Here is a 19,519-nt window from a genome sequence, read left to right on the forward strand (position 1 = left end):
CGGTGTACCTGTGGTAAACGAGTGGTTCTTAACTTTGTCTTGATACACCCCTTTCAAATCGTCAACCAGGTCTCGCATACCTTTCTAGAATTGCTTAAATAACAAAACCATTGTAATTTTATTTTTATACAAGTAAAATACAGTAAAAAAATAAAAAAATGTAAACCCTCTGACATATACACACAAAAATACAAAAAAAAAACAGAATCAAAATCTTTGACGATTACTGGCGTTTTAAAGTTCAAATTAACGATTAGGGCAAGAATTTCATTTTAAAACAATTTATCAATTGGCGTTGTTGCCAATAAAAAAAACTTTAAAACATGTTTGGTTATCGGGGTTTTTGCACTACGGCATACGTATTTACTTTTTTATGTATTTTTTACAAAATATCAGCTTTGGATTTTCCGGTGACTGTGGTGTTTTTATTTGCTATTTGATTGTTTGGTAAAACTGTAATTCTCAATTTACGCTCACGTTACTCAACCACATCACTTTTCGCCCAGACATTTCATCTACATGAACGCTGCCCGTCCCAACGTGGAGGGCGATACTGCGGTGTTTGCGTTCCCCACCATACGAGCAACTGGCGGCAGCGGCCTGTGCAAGATGAGGTTCTACTATCACATGCTGGGCAGACACGTCGGCCGACTGAACGTTTACAAGAGGACTGAGGTAAGGCATCTCTGATAAGTTGCTAACAACATGTTGGTAGGTTTTTTAGGGTTAACCCGGCTGATAACTAAACCTGCAAAAAACGTAGGCTGATAAAAATTATTGAGCTTTCAGGATAATAAGAACCTTACTTTTCATATTTAAAAACTGAATTAATTTAAGTGGTCCAAGAACGTTGAAAGATCTTACAAAGCATATATTGTTTTTTTTGACCCCTAGATTTATATTTAGGATCATATTTCTTTGTTGCCCAAAACAACGAATAGTTTCAATTAAAATAAAAAATAAACGATGATGTTTAACTAGTCACGATAAACGAAAATCTTGCGTAAATACAAATTTATTGAAACAATTTCTATTAAAGCGCACCGTTACAAAATATGAACCGTTGACAGTAGAAATTGGATATATGTTATAATAATATTTATTTACTCAGAAGAATGATTTTTGACTAGCAGGGTTTTAAGGCAAAGTTATATCCCTTATCTTGCAGTTTTACCCCATAACTGTTTAATTTGCAACATTTTAGTATCGTATGGCTTTTTAAATCTCTTACTAACGAACTGCTTACTGTTTAAATTAGGACGGCGGTCCGTGGACCCTACTGTGGAATCGCAACCAAGAATTGTCCCAAGATTACTTCGCTCGAATGGAGATCACACCAGCCGACAACCAAAACTTCCAGGTGTGTTACTAAAGGTGTTTGGTCGTTAAGATTACAAATTTGATAAACCATATTCGCATTGTGCAGTTTCAACGTTCATCTGTAACAAAGGTTTTTTTTGTGAATCAGTTGGTGGGCTGGTTTGATTACAAATAATGCATTTTAATTTTTGAGCATAATGGTCGGATGTAGTAAGACGTAATGTATGGGATTAGATCTTACAACATTTTAATTACTGTGTCAATGTCTATTTGTGTGTATTTTCAAAGATGTTAAAACATCTAGCCACAAGAAATATTGATGCAAAATCTCTTTTAAATACAGTATTCCTGGTCATAGTCAAATGTCATGTGATCTTTAGTAGTACCATCTTAACAAGGTGATGTCTCACATTTTCTTGTCGCGACTGAATTCGTTACCACGAACCGGTTGTTTTTAGAACAAGTTAAATTGAAAGTTCAACAACTGAGTAAAACACCTGATTATATGTTTGTTTGAAGCACCATATATTCTTACATTTCGCCCACATTAAGTCCTGGGTTTTTGTAAAAGTAAACACAAGATGCTCTGAATGGGAACACACAATTAGACCTACAAGGCAACAATATTTAAAGCAGAATAATCTATGGGTATTATTACGACGGATTTAGCATTTATTTTGCTTTAGACGGTACTACGATTATTAGGTGTTAGTCCTATTTTGGTCTTATTCCGAACTGTGTTTTATTCCTACGTTGATGTTGTTCTTAATTAGATCTTATGGCTGAAGTCCCTTTAAATATAAGGACAGTAGATTGTGACAGTCTATTGCATATACTCTACTACGTTTAAAGTCGATTTCACTTAACTTTAACGTTTAAACAGATTTATTAACCTTTGACCTATAATATCCATGTTTTAGATTATCATCGAAGGTGTAGTTGGAAACGGTCACCAGGGAGACATCGCAATAGATGACGTCACATTCACCCCCGAGTGTGAGTTTATCAGCACGCCCCTGCCCATCGGAACCACGGTCGCCCCGACCCCCTCCCCCTGCCCCGCGATTGGCCAGATTCCGTGCGACGACCGGATTACTTGCATTGACGAAAGCCAGGTAATCACATTAAATTACTGCACAGCAACATACAAGTTATGTTCGCATCTCATTAGGTTTGCAAAAATTATCGCAAAATCTGGGTTCAACTTTTCTTTATTTTTTTGAAATTTAAAATTATTCCAATATGTCAATGATTGTTATTGGTGTCATCGAATAGAGACTTAAACGAGCAATATCGCAATGATTCAATTCAAGATTTGTCAGCTAAAAGACTTACTTAAACGCGTTTACTTTGCATGACAATTTATGAACAATACTATATAATATAACATGATTTTTTTGTAAAAAAAGAAACTGTATAGCTTCAGGTAATGCGCCCACAACATCTGTCTAGAATCTTTACTTTAGCTCCTAAAGATCGCGTCTTCCGTTCGACTGATTTAGGCCTTGTAGTACATAACAATATGCATATAAAGCTGTAGTTATAGTGCAGAATCACTAAGTTTGCAACAACTGCTTCAAGTTGCGAACATAACTGGTATATTGCTGTATCACATACATTGGTTGTTAAACCACCAACATTGATTAGAGATGTGGACGTGTTATGATATTGGCAACAAAACAACATGTTTTGTCGTGGAGAATTTGCAATTTCATGTCTAATGTAGGCACGTATTTCAAAAGCCGCCCTGATCAGTTGATTGAAGTAACAACACTGAGCATTCTAATTTTGAACAGTTCCACCCGGTTTGACACAATTTTAAGCAATACTCTTTCTTTTCAATGATTTTTCTGATTTTTTTTTCAATTTTTTCATCTTGACCGTTTATCAGTTAAACTAGTCGAAAGCGGTCCTATGATTCTCCAATTAATCCCACCTAGGTTTGTGATTTCCGAACCGACTGCCCAAACCAAGGGGCGGGCGATGAGAACCGATGCGCCGCTTGTACATTCGAACCTGGAACTTGTGGTTGGACTGACGTAAGCTCGGGTACCTGGGCCTGGAACCGGGAGACTGTGAGCTTCGTCAATGACCCCAACGGACCGGATGGTGACAAGACCACAGGAAGCCCTAACGGTAAGTCTGCGTGGAATTTCGGGCTTTTAGTTTGGTGTGAGTTTTATAAACTTGTAAGTTGTCAGATCATCAAATTTTGTGTTAGTTTGTTAGAGGTAAGTCTGTGTAAAATTCGGGCTTTTTGTTTGTTGTAAGCTTTGTGAAACTTTTAAGTTATCAAATCACCAGATTTAGTGTTAGTTTGTTAAATCGTAGACTTTGGTAATGCGCCTGTTAAAATGTATTTGCTAGAGCTGGAATATTTTTTAAAGTTTGTTTTTTATGTGTTTGGTTTTACAATTTGCAAGTAACTGCTTTAAAGTACGCTTTTATTTCAAACAAACGTTTGTGAGTAATGCTAAAAAACGACTTTTTTCGGCACAATGTTAAACGACACTTTGTGAATTTTATACAAACAAGGTATTTTTCTGGTGACTGTGTTATTATTTCCTTTCTCAGTTCTTAACCTTTGTTTTGCAATCAACTACCATTTATTTGTCCAGCAATTGCTCTAAAATGCATCTGAGTTTTATGTTTTTGACCCAACTCGTCTTATGTGGTTAATGTGTTATCAATTGTTACTGCCCCCATTGTAAAAATACAAACCTGTCTTATTTTGCTCCGTGATGAAGTTTATCAATAATAACTCTTTGAATGGCAAGTGTTTGCTTAACATAGGACTTTTAGTGTGTTAGACGCGTAACACACTAAATAGGGCAAACAACAACCATATATTGGACCGCTATTCGGGAAACGGCTTCTAGTTAAACCTTTATTGGACCCTTCCAGCAGTATTATATAATAGATCGACGTTTCGACGTGCTATACAGAACGCCTTCATCAGGATACTGTGACATTGTCGATTTATAAGGAATCTGTTTTGCACGATACGTCAGTATCCTGATGGAGACGTTCTGTATAGCACGTCGAAACGTCGATCTATTATATATACTGCTGCAAGAGCAACACTCCGTTATATATTATGCCTGGCAGCAATAGCTTATTTCTTTATTTGACCCATTTTAATTTAATGGTTTATAACCTTATAACTATCTAAACTTTTCGTTTTTGGAAAATCTTGAACATACATTTGTGCTGATTTGCAGGCCACATAATGCACATCGACCGCACACAGTCATCTTTCCTCGCCAATGCAACAATGGAAACGGTTGCTCACGGCCCTAGCGGACTTGCCTGTAGAATCAACTTCTACCTGTACTTGGGTGGAACAGGTAAGCCTAGTAATGCCTTAACTACTGCAGCTCACATTTCGTATTGTCAACCAAAAATAGACATTTTTATGTCGAACAATGCAGCCCTTGAATTTCCGGAAACGTTTATACTTTTAACATAATCCCAACATTTTGCGTGACACCTAAAACTAATATTTCAATTCAATTTTTCACGTAAGCTTAATACGACATTTGAAAAACATTTGCCAAACCACAATACATTAGGGCGACGCAGTATCGCACCATTGTAGTACCGTGCAAATTTAACTGATATGATAGTAGTACATTTCGGAATGTCTTACTTAACATGATATCGATTTCTTCAACTATTTTGGCTTTATTTTTTTTTATTCAGCTTTACATAAGCTGAAGCTACACACGCGTACAAAAAATATTCTGTTATCAAACATTTACTAACATGGAATACTCTTCAGGCAACGCTGGAGCGTTCGAACTTTTGTGAAAAAAATGATATTTATCAAATAAAACGTTGCTTTTTAGTACTTCACGAAACTTAGATTTCGTACAAGTTACAACTTAATAAATATTCTTCACATTTATTGGCCAACATTTTTGGATTTAACGCAACTTTGATTGTATCCAAACTGGAACTTTATGAACCGTTTTTAAAATAACAATGGTCCAACCGGAGCTGAACCGAACTTTTAAATTAATTCAATGTTTATCACGAGAAAAAAAATTGAAACGATTTTTCCAAAAAAATTTGCCAAACCACAATACATTAAATTAACTCAATTTCTTAGGTATTGTTTAAAACTACGTTACCAAATGATTTGCTAAACCACAATTATATTAAGGCGACGCTGGAGCTGTATTCCTCCGCGTTTACCCCGACGCCAACGACAACAGCAAGTACACCGACGTTTGGTACGCCCAGGGGTCCCAGGGTCTGGGGTGGAGCCCCAAGTCAGCCCCCATCGGAAAACGACCGGCCGGCTACAAGGTAAGCACCCCCAACGAGTTGTAAAGTCTTGGAAATTCTTTCTGGCAGGGTAAGTCTGTAGCTTTTGAACGGCTCAACTGTTTTCATATGATTTTAGTTATTAAAGTTTAACTTTGTACTGTTAACCAGATAAAAAATGTATTTAACATACTCAAACGCGCTCACCTTGTAACACCGCAACTAAGGTGTTTTCTTGTATTTCGTAAGCAGAACAGCATCAAACAAATTAAGAAACATGTGAACTAGTTTAAGGCTTGTGTTTCTAAATTTAAATTTACGATTTTTTACTAGAATTTGTTTTATTTTAGCCTAAATCTAAGGTACACTATGCACGGATCTGTAATTTAGCTTGGCAATTTAAAGCCAAATAGGTCGAGTAGATCGACAGCATCTTGATAAACAAGTTTCGATGCGAACTTGTGTCATGTTCAGTGGATGTGACTTAAACCAAACCTCAGTTATTAAAGGTGGAACGCAATTTTTATCATTTCTGAACGACGTAAATCGAGTATTCTTAATTTCACAATACATTTCTCCGTGGCTTTAGCCTTAACCCTAACAAACACTTTTCAATTTTCGCAGATAATGTTCATCGGCCTTCCATCGATCCTAGCAGTGGGCACGACCGACATCTCGTTGGACGACATAAGCTTCGAGAACTGCCTCCCGGATTACATTCCACCAAACGCCAACGACCTGACTTGCGACTTTGAGACCGACACGTGCGGCTGGTACCAAGAACAGGCCGCCGACGAGTTCGACTGGTTGTATGGGGAAGGCTCTTCTGCCATTATCGCCGGCAACGGACCTAGTAGGGCATTTTTTTAGTTTGAACTTTAACTAAATGACCTGATAGTGCGCTAAATGCATGGACAAGCAGTGTTGTGAATTAACCGTTTGATAATGACTGAAGCCCCAGTCAAGTGATTTGTAACATACTATCAGTCAAAGTCAAGTCGTTTATAACATTTATAAGCAAAAATCTCAGTCCAGGTCATTTACAGTTAACCAAGTTAATTTCAAGTCAAGTTATTGGCATCAAAAATAAATGTAATTGTTTAAAATCAGTAAATTCATTTCATTCCAAGCAGTATTCCGCATAGTAAACACACACAAAAAAAGAAACTTTTTTGTAATTTTTAAAATTATGATAAATAACCCATTATTTACGAAAAATGTTCTTATTACCCCTTCATCAGATTTCGATCACACACTTGGCGAAGGTCAAGAAGGTCATTACATGTTTATTGATGCGTCACGAAGGCTGAGACCCGACCAATCAGCGCGTCTCACGTCATACCCACAACCACCGTCCAAAGATCCAAACAAATTCGTGAGTTGGTGGATATTTAGTTACTTTTGTATGATTGTGAGGCAAACTTACTTCTGTCTCTCTTTGTAAATGGCCGTATTTGTCTAATTCTATTTAGAGGAATTAGGTGGCACTGTATAAAAAAAACTTGTATTGAATTCTAGACAAGCTTTTGCACAACCGTGCTTCATTAAAGTATATATATACTGATTCCTCTACTATTGTTTCAAACATCTTAGATAAACTCCATTTAATAACCTACATTGTTTTTCTCTACATAACAAAATTAAAGTCCTTAAAACACTAAGCACACAAACACAAGTTGTTTTTAAGCAATCGTTTTTAATCCTGCTTTGCTTTAACTTGTATAATTCCCGTTCAAAACACAGACAGAGTATTTCTTATACCTTAGTTTGCAAAACTATCTTGCTAGGCTATTTCCTTTAGAAATATTTAGAAACCCTTGGGAGGATACCTTACCTCCTCTTTGATAAATTCAGCACGAGGCCATTACAAATACATTTTTCTATTTCAGCTATTTCAATGCGAAAATACTTTGCGCTTTGCTCAAATTAGATCCCTGCTTAGTATGCAGAGAACGTACTGAATGTAGTTTTTGGCCCGCGAAAAATGTTTCCCGCCCATTGTCTAACCATAACGTAAAGAATTATCTAACCTAAATGCTTTCTAGTTGTGCAATTCAATTGCAGGAGTGCATTGAGTTCTACTACCACATGTTCGGACCAAGTATAGGAACTCTCAACCTGATCAGGATAAATCACGACAATGACGACTCCTACTGGCGACTCTGGAGTAGAAGTGGAACACAGGGAAATAGGTAGGATTAACTCTGTAATTACCACAACCAACATGTGAACAATTGATATAGTTGCATAGAACTTAGTTCATTTCTATGATCAAGTCGAACTTCCAAAATCTATCATGAACCTTTAAACTGTGTATAATAGCAAGTTTAAACAAGGTATAATTGCACGAACTTGGGCTGTACATATACAATTATATATGCTTATTAAATATTTTGATAATATGTGTCAAGACCAAATATACATGTCAAGTAAATTGGAAAAAATGCACAAAAAAACGAAAACACAAAGACAGGCCGAGTAAAAAGGTTTACTCGATCTATTTTGACTTACATACATTTTCACGCTTACAGATCCGTGCATGTTATACCTAAGTTTATTAAATATTTTATTTGCAACATACGATTTGCCATGTAGATTGTTTTTAGTAGATTAGGTTTTAGTTACCTAGGTTTTAATATGTATACATGATAAATAGCAACCATTTCGTTAAGTTGTATGTTTTTTCTTGTTTACTTAGATGGAACTACGGTTATTATCGTCACTCTGCCACCATGAACTACACACTTATATTCGAGGCAACCAGGGGAGGTTTTGATGGCGACATTGCAATTGATGACATCACAGTGACCGAAGGCGATTGTCCCCTGAAGGACATAGAGTGCACATTTGAAGCAAACAATTGCCACTTTACGGAGGTAATTAGTACAACTGATAGTCTGTCGTTTAAACTCCGCAAAGTTCTGCGCTGTTTTTTAATAAATACGGTTTTGAAAGGTATTTTGTTAAAGATTTCTATTTTAATTATGATATACTAAGCTGATAAAGAGTTACAAATGAATAAAGAGTTTTAGAAACGTTCAAAATGATACCTACTTCTGTATGTGGGCTTTGATATTCTTATTACGTCTTACTACAACCTCCAGCCATTATGCTCCAAAATATACAATAAGCTGTTTTAAAGATTAAAGGCGGTGACTTTTAGCTTTTTTTACTTTCTGTTTTCCTAGCTTTGTCCCATTTCGAACATGGCTTAAATTTTTTTTGACTAGTAATAAATAAATTTTGATGTCATTTGTTGCGAGTATTAGCTTGGTTTCCTAATCCTGCCGTGAAACGTTTTTAAATATATTTTTTTCATTATCTCAATAGAGGTTTTAATAAGTATGTTATTACAGCCGGACATGCATCGAGTTATATGTAGGCTACTGCTAATTTACATTTTCACCTCAAAATAGCTTTCGTTCTAAAAATATGCTTCTTTTTTAAAACCCAGTGGACGTTTTAAAATCACCCAGTCAACCATTTGCCGTGCTTTTTCTGTTACACTTTAAAAAAGAAAGCGGTTAAAAAAAACATTTTTGTTTTCCTTTATTGTTCGTCTGGTATATATATTTTTCGCCTATAGTTCAATATTATTGCCTTGAAAAAGATTGCCCGAATAGGTGTGGCCGAAACGTTGGTACTTTAGTAAAAGAACAAATTTACAGTGTCTGGCATCAACAATGTATTTTTAAATAACTTTTTAATACACGTCAAGGTTGCCGACGACGACATGAACTGGGAATTGCGAAAGGGCAAGGCGCCCAACTACCCAGACACAGGACCCGAGTTAGATCACACGCTGCAGACCAACGATGGCCGATATTACCTGGCTAGGTTGTACGACCTGGACCCTGGATTCCGTGGAAGAATCTTGACGCAAAACTACGATAGTACAACGTCGCCACAATGCATTACCTTCTGGTGCGTTTATTTAAAACCAAGGCCTTATTCTTATTTTGTATACTTTTTGGGGTTACAGGGCGAGGTTAAATCTGTTTCAAAATGCCTTCTAGTGTTTTCAGTTTGAAACCAAGACATCTTTAAATTTGCTTTAAAACATTTTTGGCCACAGTAACGGGTTGAATAATTTTGCGAAATTGTAAAAATAAAACCTTTGTGTTTCGATCTTCCAATAGTAAAACATTCAATATTTTAGATCAAAGCGGTGTTACCTTATTGGATGCTTTAAGTCGTTATCTTTTAAAGTGAATCGTGTACGTAGTCTAAGTATTTTGATTGTCCGACGGTTTTAATAAAGAATAAACATTTATTGTATTGTGACTTTCCAAAGCGTTAACATTGCAGTGTTTTTCAACCTTACCTGTTTTGCATTTTAAGTATGCTGTTTTTTAACCGTTTTGACTACCAGGTACCACATGAACGGCGACGGCATGGGAACTATGAACGTGTTCACGCAGCCTTACAAAGACTTCGACAACGCCAACGTGTTGTGGACCCGGCATGGAAACGCTGGAGAGATGTGGAGACTTGCTAAGGTCACAGTTCCACCTTCGGCCAACGCCTTCCAGGTAAGGTTCAAATCCTCAACGGATAATTTACTAATGCGCTATAGTTTTATTTAGTTTTTATTATTTTGTTGGAGGGGTTTAAATTTTTTACCTTTTTAAAGATATTTTGTCCACATAAATTAATACAACAAATAATAATATATAACATGACTAAGGTGAGTTTTTTCTTGTGTTGGACCGGCTAAAAAGGTTTAATGTTTTAATTTTTTAAAAGACAGCATAATACTCAATTTCTATAGAGAACATACTCATAACTCAACATTTGGATTTATTTCTGGATTAACTTTCTTTTTGTTTTGGTTGAATTTTTTAACTTTTTAAATATATTTTGTAAATAAAAACAACATTGCTAGAAGAAGTCTTGCATTGTATCGGCTAAAAATGGTTACGTATAATTTTTTGTCTAAAGATACTATAAGACTTAAAAAACTATCGCGAACCTTATACAAACTAAACGAAAAGAGTGTTGAGTTAATATTTTTCTTGTTGTGTTTATAAATGGCTTCACTGTTTATTCTAGGTTGGATTCGAAGCGATTCGCGGCAGCTCTCCAAACAGCGACATGGCAATTGACGACATGAAGTTGTACGACGGAGCTTGCCCGCCAACAGGTAAACAACGTTTATATTTGTTGAAGCAGCTTTTACCCACAGCCAAACCCTAACGACTTCGCGTGGCATTGGAAAAAATACTTAGTAAAACCATTACTCAATAAACCTAACGCGTTTCTACAGTTACTGGTCCAAACTTGAATTTTTCGAGTCTTTAACAACTTTTGCATCGATTATGATTTACTTTGAGCTTTGTTTGTTTCGCCCTGTTGTTTTGCTGTTGTTACTTCAAACTTTGTTTTAGTTGTATTTTTAAACTATTTGCTTAGCGTAGTAAATAAAACAAAAACTTTCCAAAGAAGGTCACTTATCAGTTGAAGCCTTTAGCGTGGCATGCTCATACAGTATAATAATTTTCGCAAATAAATCTTTCACAAAGTATAGTATAATATGATCGAATACGCTTTTGTCCAACCACGAGTGTATTTTGTGTAGGAACTTGCGACTTTGAGACTGACAAGTGCGGGTGGAACAACTACATCGGCGACGAAGACGGAATGGATTGGATCTGGTCTTCAGGGGCAACTCCCAGCAGATACACCGGACCATCGCAAGATCACACCACTGGAACAGCATACGGTACCCTTTATTTGTCAATATAAATCTTTTTTTTTGTTACTCTTAAAACTGTTTTTTGTAAGTTGCATGAATTTTCTACTTAAGCTACAAATTTACAAAACGCTTAGCTGATATATCTGTTGTTTGTTGTTTAGTTATCAAAATGAGGCACACTATTTTCTGAAGTAGGAAACTTCTTATAAAATAGGCTGGTAATAGCTTGGACGATCTATTAGGAACATTGATAAATGGTTCATCAACGATTTTATTAGTTATATTTTTATCTTACCTAAACTGTTCAAGTACGACAAGGGTCGTACTTTAAACTCCAAATTCTCGTATGGTTTGTTTTATGAAACTTACTCTTTCTTAATTTTGATACAATAAGGACGTCGATGCAGTGGCCAAACTGCGACCTATGGCTACAAAGCTGCGTTAGCAACTGCCCATTTTTTTGGGAGTGGGACAGATAAAAGCATCTCCCCTTAAGGTCAAAACAGAGCCACGCCGGTGTGGCAGAGCATGTTGAAAGGAAGCAACATACGCGCAATTGAAATAGACAGCACAACTAAAATTTGAATAGTGGTCATACTTACTTACCTTAACTTGAAGTAACCACATTCAACGTCGGGGGAATAAGAGACGCGGCTAAAAGATTCATTCCAATTTCTAAAAGCGATTTCAGTTTAAATTCTAAAAGCTTAAAGTTTTAGGCTTGTTAACTAACCCGAACGTACTTGTTCAGGTCACTACATGTACATTGAAACGTCCGGACTGACGAACGAGCGAATAGCCGCTTGGCTGAGCAGCGAACTGCACCCTCCAACGGAAGCGGCTTGTTTCAGCTGGTGGTATCACATGAACGGAGGAACAGTTGGAACCCTGTCCGTATATCTACTGGTCAGTTGCGCTTATAATTTGTAAGCCTTTGGTGTTTCAAATAGGGTAAATGTGATTTAATTAAAGTTATGTTTTTTTAACTGTTTTACAACCAACATAAAGAAAGCATACCCCTCGAATATACATCTTCGGTTTTGCAAGGATTGCTTATAACGATTAAATTAAATTTTGAAACTAAACTTGCCTGATGTGAGTTTTTTTCATAGACACTGTATTGCCTTTTTTCGTTTGGTTAGTTTTTAGTTTTGTGATATATGGTAAAATAAAATATAAATGGGTAAAACATGTTGTAAGGGCAAACCTATAAGGTACAGCGTAATGTAGATAGAATTTGACTGAAGGGATAGGCGTTTGACGTCTTTAATTTACATTACCTCTACAAAAAATAGACCAATCCGTGGAATAAAAAGTAAAATAACATAGCTCTCTATAAAATTGAATCGCTGCTCCGAAAAACATATTTGTAAATAAAGATGTAATTCTACCACTAAACAAGGTTGTTTATATTGTAATCACAGGGCGAAAACGTGCCGATCTCTGAAGTGTTAACAAGCGGTAGGCTTCTGTGGAGACAGGGAGGTGACCACGGTGATGTTTGGATGAACGGACAGGCCGACGTTCAGTCGGACGGAGAATGGCGGTAAGTTTGTTGAGCTTGATAAACCTTGTTCAAGTACTGTTCACTATATATTTTTTTTCAAATACTGTTCAATATTTTTTTTTAATTAAAGATTTACTGCGACGATGTTTGGTTTTAGATTTAAATTCACCTAAAAAATAAACGCTTTGGCAGCGACAAACCTGATTTAAATACACCCGATTTAAAAATAAGTTAATTTCCATCTTCTATTTTTGTCAGTCTAATTTTTCAGCATTTGTAAACGTATATGGAATACTGCTTAAATAGTGTTTGAAATATGCAACTATAACTATATCACTGATGTTTGAAAATTTAAAGACACCTAACTATTTTTTAATAGTGACTTTTGATTTTTTTTAATATTGACTATAGATCCAAATAGCCTGCTTTTTCCGTTTTTGCTTCGTGTGCTATCCTTAAAGATTTTGCCAACGATACTCACACAGTTTTAATTCTATTGATTTACTATTTCTAAAAATATTGCTCCAAAATAAAAATGTTCTTAACATTATGAAAGAAAACATCATTTGTTTCATTAGACTAGTAATGGAGGCTACAAAATTGACCTCAGCTTATTGTTGTGGTAATGTGCAACTTAAGTGGCGAATATGCTTTGCATTAAAAAACATAATCTATACCTGGCGACCCTCTAGTAATAATTAGGTTGTAATAATTATATAAAAAATAATTTATTTTCATCAGACTTGTAATGGAGGCGACAAAGTCTACCTCGTTTGATGCGGGCGACATCGCTATTGACGATATTGAGATAGTTTTGCATCAAACATGTGGAGGAACGAACGTTACCACACCAGCACCTGTTACCACCACCACACCGACCCAAGTAAGGATAAATTACCACACTGTTTGGGAAACCAGTGGGACAAAACAGCATAAATGCTAAGTATATTTTTGAACGGCGCCTTCAAAAACACTAAACTTCAATCATTTTTCGTAAAAGCGAAATAAGAACGAGTATTTAAGAACGATTATTTACTTTAAACCTCAGTAAGACTAAGTATTTCATCTAAAAACTTGAGCAAGAACGAGTACTTACTCTATCAACTCAAGAAAAAAAATTATCCAAAAACATAATTAGGTATGAGTAAGAATAAGTATTTATTTTGCAATCGTGAAAAAAACGAGTAATTGTTCTAAATACATAAATAAGAACAGGTATTTATTCTTGTTGTATAAGTAAGAACTAGACTTTCTTATTCTGAAAACGTAAGTTGAAACGATTCTTTTTTTTAAATAATAAAATGTAAAATATTTAGGTGGGAATTTCTCTTATTTATACCAAATGTGAAAAACTACACGTTTTCAATTTAGATTATCATTTTTTCCCTATTAGGGTTAAAAGCGAATCTGGCCTCAAATGCAGTGCAGGACACATGATAAACCAAAATTAATCCTGAAAGTTTAACTTTTACCAACTTGTCCGAGGTATTCGAATTCGAGATTGAAATATCTTGCTATTTGTTGTATTCGTAGAAGGTTTATAGCCCAAAGTTGTACAAATGAACGAAAAACACGCACGGCAAAGAATGCAATCACCATTCCAACGTAAACCAATAATAACTTGACCTTAGGGACGCTAGCGAAATACCAAGGCGTGCATGCTACAGGGCAGTAGACTCAACAACAAAACACCGGGTACGAAATTAGTAAAATGGTCGAACTCCATGACACTATTAAACCAGCATAGCAAACTAACGTAAACCAATTCGTTCGCATCTTTTTAGCCCCCGAGTATTTGGGACTGTACCTTCGAGGACGACTTGTGCGTGTGGAGCCCGGACACGAACACCAGCTACGAGGGTCAGTGGGCCAGGCAACAGGGTTCCACCCCCACCGATCTGACCGGACCCCCGGCTGACCACACTCTGGCCAACTACAACGGATACTACATTTACACAGAAGCAGATGGACTCTCTCAGGGCGCCAAGTCTAGGTATGCTTAAGCAAAAGTAACCTTTACTTTTTCGTGATTTTATATTCAAACATTTATGGCTTTTATAACATGTTAGGACCAATAATAGTTTTTTCTTTTTGTAAACATTAAAACCACTGCACTCTGTCTCGGACTTCGTTATTGTTACCAAAACGCTAAGGATACTATTTTGTCTTTTCCCAAATTGAAACACTACAAATCTGTGGTAATTTACCACCATAAACATTTTTTTGGTATTTTACCACTTTAAAAATAGCAAGCGGAAATCGCATGCATTTCGCAGGATTTTGTATTTTCGGTTAGGCGTGAAATTCCTGATTCACACTTTTCAGATTCGATCGTCCAAAATTTTTAACTTCTATTTCAACAAAAATGTAACAAACATGTTTCAGTCGTCTGAAATTGTGGCGCCAACATCCGAATAAAACACTTTGTGCCTATGCTTTACGCAGAAATTTTGAATTTTGAGTCAGGCTTGAAATTCCTGATTTAGACTTTTTGAATTCGATCGTTTTTTGTTGAATTTTTTTTTAACTTTCATTTCAAACATCCAAATAAAACACTTCGCACCTCTGCGTTTTACAGGATTTTCTTGACTTCAGTGGACGTGCCGTCGGCCGGCCGGTGCCTTTCCTTCTACTATCACATGTACGGCGAAAATATTGGAAAGCTTTCTGTCACTGCGAACACGTCACCCGGTAGTGACGTCACAGTTTGGGAGGCCTCTCATACGAGGACGGACAGGTGAGCAGAATAATTCAGCAAATTGTTCTTCCAAATTGAATAAATTACTTTGGAGCATAATGGTTGGAGGTTGTAGTAAGACGTAATAAGAATATCAAATCCCATACAGAAGTAGGTATCATTTCGAATGTTTCGAATAACTGTATTCAATGAAAATGAATACTTCTGTATGGCCTTTTGATATTCTTATTATTAAAAAATACGAAGACAATGAATAAAGAGATATTCGAAACGTTGCAAATGCTACCTTTGTATGTGCGTTGATATTCTTAACACAGCGGATTTTTGTTTATAAATTGAACAAATGAATCTTCGAAAGAAAATATGTGTAGACAATGATAGAAGAGATATTCGAAACATGTCAAATGCAACCTTTCGTATGTGCTTTGATCAAAATTGAACAAATTGATTTTCGAAATAAAAAATATGTTGAAAATGAATCAAGCCATTCGAAACTTACAAAATCTTCCATACCTCTATATGGGTTTTTACATGTGTTTAAAACATATAAAAATAGAGATATTTTAAAAACTTTTCAAATATAAAGAGATATTTAAAATGTTCAAAATCTTACCTACTTCTGTATGGGCGTTAATATGCTTACTACGTCAAACTAAAATCTCCAACCCTTCTGCTCGAAAGAAAAAAAATTAATCAAACTATATGGGAAGTCGACATACAGGAGAGCTGTGCGATTACAAACGCGCACCAACGCTCAGTGGTGTAAGAGCGCCCGATAACTTATTAATTCGACATATAGGCCTTATTTTTTATACTTTATGAAAATAACAAGCTGTACAATGTTTCAAGGTGGCATCATGGCTACTATCACATCGCAACCACGGGTATCTACACCGTGGCCTTCATTGCTGAACGAGGAGGTGGCATCTACGGGGATATTGCGCTGGACGATATCACACTTAAGGTGAGAAAAAGGGATTTGTATACACTTTAAACCAGCGGGAAACAAACTACGGTCAGTTAGAGTTTATTCTACTGGCCCGCGATATATCACGTTAAATAATAAATCTATAGTTAAAATGTTTTCGGATGCAATTCAGAAAGATGAAATTTTGAAAATAGTTTTGATGAAATTTTAAATTGAACGTCAATTTATTATCATTTATACTACGATAATCAAGTTAACAAACACAACTTTTTTACGGCCCACGATCTTTAATCCTTACAGTTATCCGTCCCGCCTAACAATTTACCAGACATTTAAGAGAATAACTTTAGTGACCCCTGTTAAACGAACGCTTACAACAAACCGCCAATAAAAGCCTATTAGAATGAACATTTGTGTGATTAGCTTTAAATTTTCTAATCACAGCCGAATATTATATAACTTACATCATATGGAATTGTAGCAGTGTTGGAAGTAAGCCGTTTTGTATTTGTCAAAAAAATATCGTATTTCACAAAAGTAAAAAAAAACCTTGGAACGCAGGTCGGAGAGTGCAACCCGCCCAGCGATTACTGCAACTTCGAGAGCGACGATATTTGCGGTTACACGCACGACGAGATAGTAAGAGATCGATTCGTTTGGAAACAGGGAGTCTCGGGTTCAACGAACACTGGGCCACAGACCGGCGACCGTACCACAGGAACACCAAGCGGACATTACATGACAACAAGTAAGGATATTTTGTGTAGTACCAGGTTTTACAAGCTTTGGATTCATCAATATATTTCACACAAACACTTAGGTCCGAGCGGACATTTACATGACCACGAGTAAGGATCGTTTGTTTAGAGGACGTATGGCAAAACCAGGTTAAAAACTAAGCAAAATAAGCACGTGCTTATGAGGAAAAGGGTACCACAGAAATTTTTATAGCTGAATTTTCAATTGTCCGTCAGTGTTTAATGAAAATATTTAAGTCGGTTAGGCGAGTAAGACCTCAATAGTGTTCCGGTTGAAATAAATTTTTGATTATTAAAGCAGTAACTTCCATTTCTGACCAAAACATTCCTAAAACTCCACAGAAGCGTCGACCGCTGAAGAAGGCGATATCGCTCGCCTGGAGACTCCTGTGTATAGCGCCACACTCGGCAAGTGCGTCAGCTTCTGGGTCTACTTGTACGGATCAGAAAACCTCTACGGATCGTTCAGCGTTTACGCCAAGACCGAAGTGGGCATGGGCGAACCGCTTTGGTCAGTGTCGGACGACGTAAGTTCAAATAATATTTGAGTTGTTTTAGGATATTCTTCGATTCAATTGTGGTGGTAAATGTTGGTGAATGCCTGTTCCTCTATAGCTCTAAATACACATTTGCCTTTATGGTACTCCAGTGAAACTTCTTTCCTGTGTTAACCAATTTTCTGCGCAGCCATTCTGTGAACATGCCTTGAACAAATCATTTATAGTTTAAGAGCTGACATAATTGGTGTGTGAAATAATATGACTCTGCAGAGAATGAGTAATAAAAGTAATACAAAGATTCATTTTAAAATAGTTTGGTCATTAACTTCCTTAGTGACTCCTTAGTGAAATATCAACCAAGTTCATTTGTCAAACCAATCCCTCAAAGTCTATACCAGGGGTGTCCAACAAGCGGCACGCGTGCCAAATGTAGCACGCGACCAAATAAAAAATGGCACGCAAGCCCCCCTTAATTACTTAATTTGCTATTCAGCCAATTGTAAAGAAAAATGCTAAATTTGTTATACAGTAATTTGCCATTATTTATTCACAACATAAAACAATCGCTACAATCACGACAACTATAACAATTACTTCTAATACTATAACATTATATTGTAGTGGAGGCTAGCATTCACATAACTATAAAGTTTGATGTGAAGAAACAAAAAGCCAAAGACAGCTCACCGACGGACACTTAGATGCAGTAATGCGCACTGCTAACAACACGTTTTTATTATTTGTAAAAAAAATTATTGGAAAGAATTATATTACTAAACTTTGGCACGGGAAGAAGTTATAGGATGAAAATTGGCACGCCGGCATATTTGAGTTGGACACCCCTGGTCTATACAATAACACTGATCCTATTTAAAGTCACAGCTCTTTGTTTCTAAACAAGGCCTATGTTAAACCTAACCTCATATTTCACCGTAAGACCTCTACTCCAAACCCGATCGATTAAAAGCCACAACAAGCCCCGAATTTCTTTTCGTAAACTTTGACCTCCACCTATGAACCATGTTCATTCTGTCCACTTATAGCTTATACGCTTTACTTTTAACCCCAATGTATTTGTCTAAACCTGAACTTCTGCTTTAACCCTGTTCTCTTTGGGAAAACCTTTCTCTCGTACTTTAAAACCCCAGTTCCCTGTTCTAATACCCTACTGCTGTTTATAGTCTCACTTTAGTTTTTAAATATTGTACCCTACTCTATTCTTCTAACCTCGAACCCTATTCCAAACCCTGTTTATATTTAAAAACCCTGGTTTTAAGTTTTTAAACCCTGCCCTATTTAAATTTTAAACCCAGACATATGTGTTTAAGCCCATGACTACATTTTTGAACTTTTTATTTTAGCCCCAACCTCTATTTAGGATCCCTGATTCTAAAAGACACGTTTTTTAATTTTTAAACCCCCTTCGTCTTTTTTAAACACCCTCCTTTTACTTTACCCTGATGTAAAAGCTTTCGGCCTTTTTTAAAAATGAATTCTACTTGAACAACTTTACAGATCGCCAACGAATGGCGCCACGCAATGGTGTCGGTCAACAGCGCCCTGGATTACCAAGTTGTCTTTGAGGCGGTCAGGGGGGCATACGGGAACGGGGACAAAGCCCTTGATGACGTACATATCCGCGATGGCCTTTGCGACCCGATCGCCGCCTGCGATTTTGAGCAAGGATACTGCGGCTGGTCACAGGTACAAGTTTTTCGATGTTTTATGTGATTGATTTTTTTGAGAAGATTTAAAGTATGTTTAAAGTATGAAGCGCATTGTATTAACGTTTAACCTTGAAGTATTTCGGTGTTTTTGAAATACGATGTTACCCTTTCGGTGTT

The 19,519-nt window shown here is 36.4% G+C and overlaps 2 protein-coding genes across 2 annotated transcripts in view; both read left to right on the forward strand.

Moving 5' to 3' along the window:
• LOC146170233 (MAM and LDL-receptor class A domain-containing protein 1-like) overlaps nt 1-3,961 on the forward strand; it is a 32,769-nt gene extending 28,808 nt beyond the window's left edge. Inside the window, exons 36-40 of the mRNA XM_083387958.1 lie at nt 507-675; nt 1,259-1,360; nt 2,241-2,435; nt 3,261-3,456; nt 3,939-3,961. Of these exons, the coding sequence (XP_083244084.1) occupies nt 507-675; nt 1,259-1,360; nt 2,241-2,435; nt 3,261-3,456; nt 3,939-3,961 (685 nt within the window). The remainder of the gene's footprint in view (nt 1-506; nt 676-1,258; nt 1,361-2,240; nt 2,436-3,260; nt 3,457-3,938) is intronic.
• A 588-nt stretch (nt 3,962-4,549) lies between these two features.
• LOC146170234 (MAM and LDL-receptor class A domain-containing protein 1-like) overlaps nt 4,550-19,519 on the forward strand; it is a 116,598-nt gene continuing 101,628 nt past the window's right edge. Inside the window, exons 1-19 of the mRNA XM_083387969.1 lie at nt 4,550-4,667; nt 5,486-5,631; nt 6,214-6,442; nt 6,831-6,964; nt 7,654-7,781; nt 8,288-8,465; nt 9,308-9,513; nt 9,962-10,121; nt 10,642-10,732; nt 11,168-11,311; nt 12,036-12,190; nt 12,709-12,830; nt 13,533-13,674; nt 14,576-14,784; nt 15,370-15,528; nt 16,339-16,453; nt 16,979-17,165; nt 17,518-17,702; nt 19,191-19,385. Of these exons, the coding sequence (XP_083244095.1) occupies nt 4,550-4,667; nt 5,486-5,631; nt 6,214-6,442; nt 6,831-6,964; nt 7,654-7,781; nt 8,288-8,465; nt 9,308-9,513; nt 9,962-10,121; nt 10,642-10,732; nt 11,168-11,311; nt 12,036-12,190; nt 12,709-12,830; nt 13,533-13,674; nt 14,576-14,784; nt 15,370-15,528; nt 16,339-16,453; nt 16,979-17,165; nt 17,518-17,702; nt 19,191-19,385 (3,003 nt within the window). The remainder of the gene's footprint in view (nt 4,668-5,485; nt 5,632-6,213; nt 6,443-6,830; nt 6,965-7,653; nt 7,782-8,287; nt 8,466-9,307; nt 9,514-9,961; nt 10,122-10,641; nt 10,733-11,167; nt 11,312-12,035; nt 12,191-12,708; nt 12,831-13,532; nt 13,675-14,575; nt 14,785-15,369; nt 15,529-16,338; nt 16,454-16,978; nt 17,166-17,517; nt 17,703-19,190; nt 19,386-19,519) is intronic.

This window comes from Ascidiella aspersa, chromosome 1, assembly GCF_963924565.1.
Source record: "Ascidiella aspersa chromosome 1, kaAscAspe10.2, whole genome shotgun sequence".
NCBI lineage: Eukaryota > Metazoa > Chordata > Ascidiacea > Phlebobranchia > Ascidiidae > Ascidiella > Ascidiella aspersa.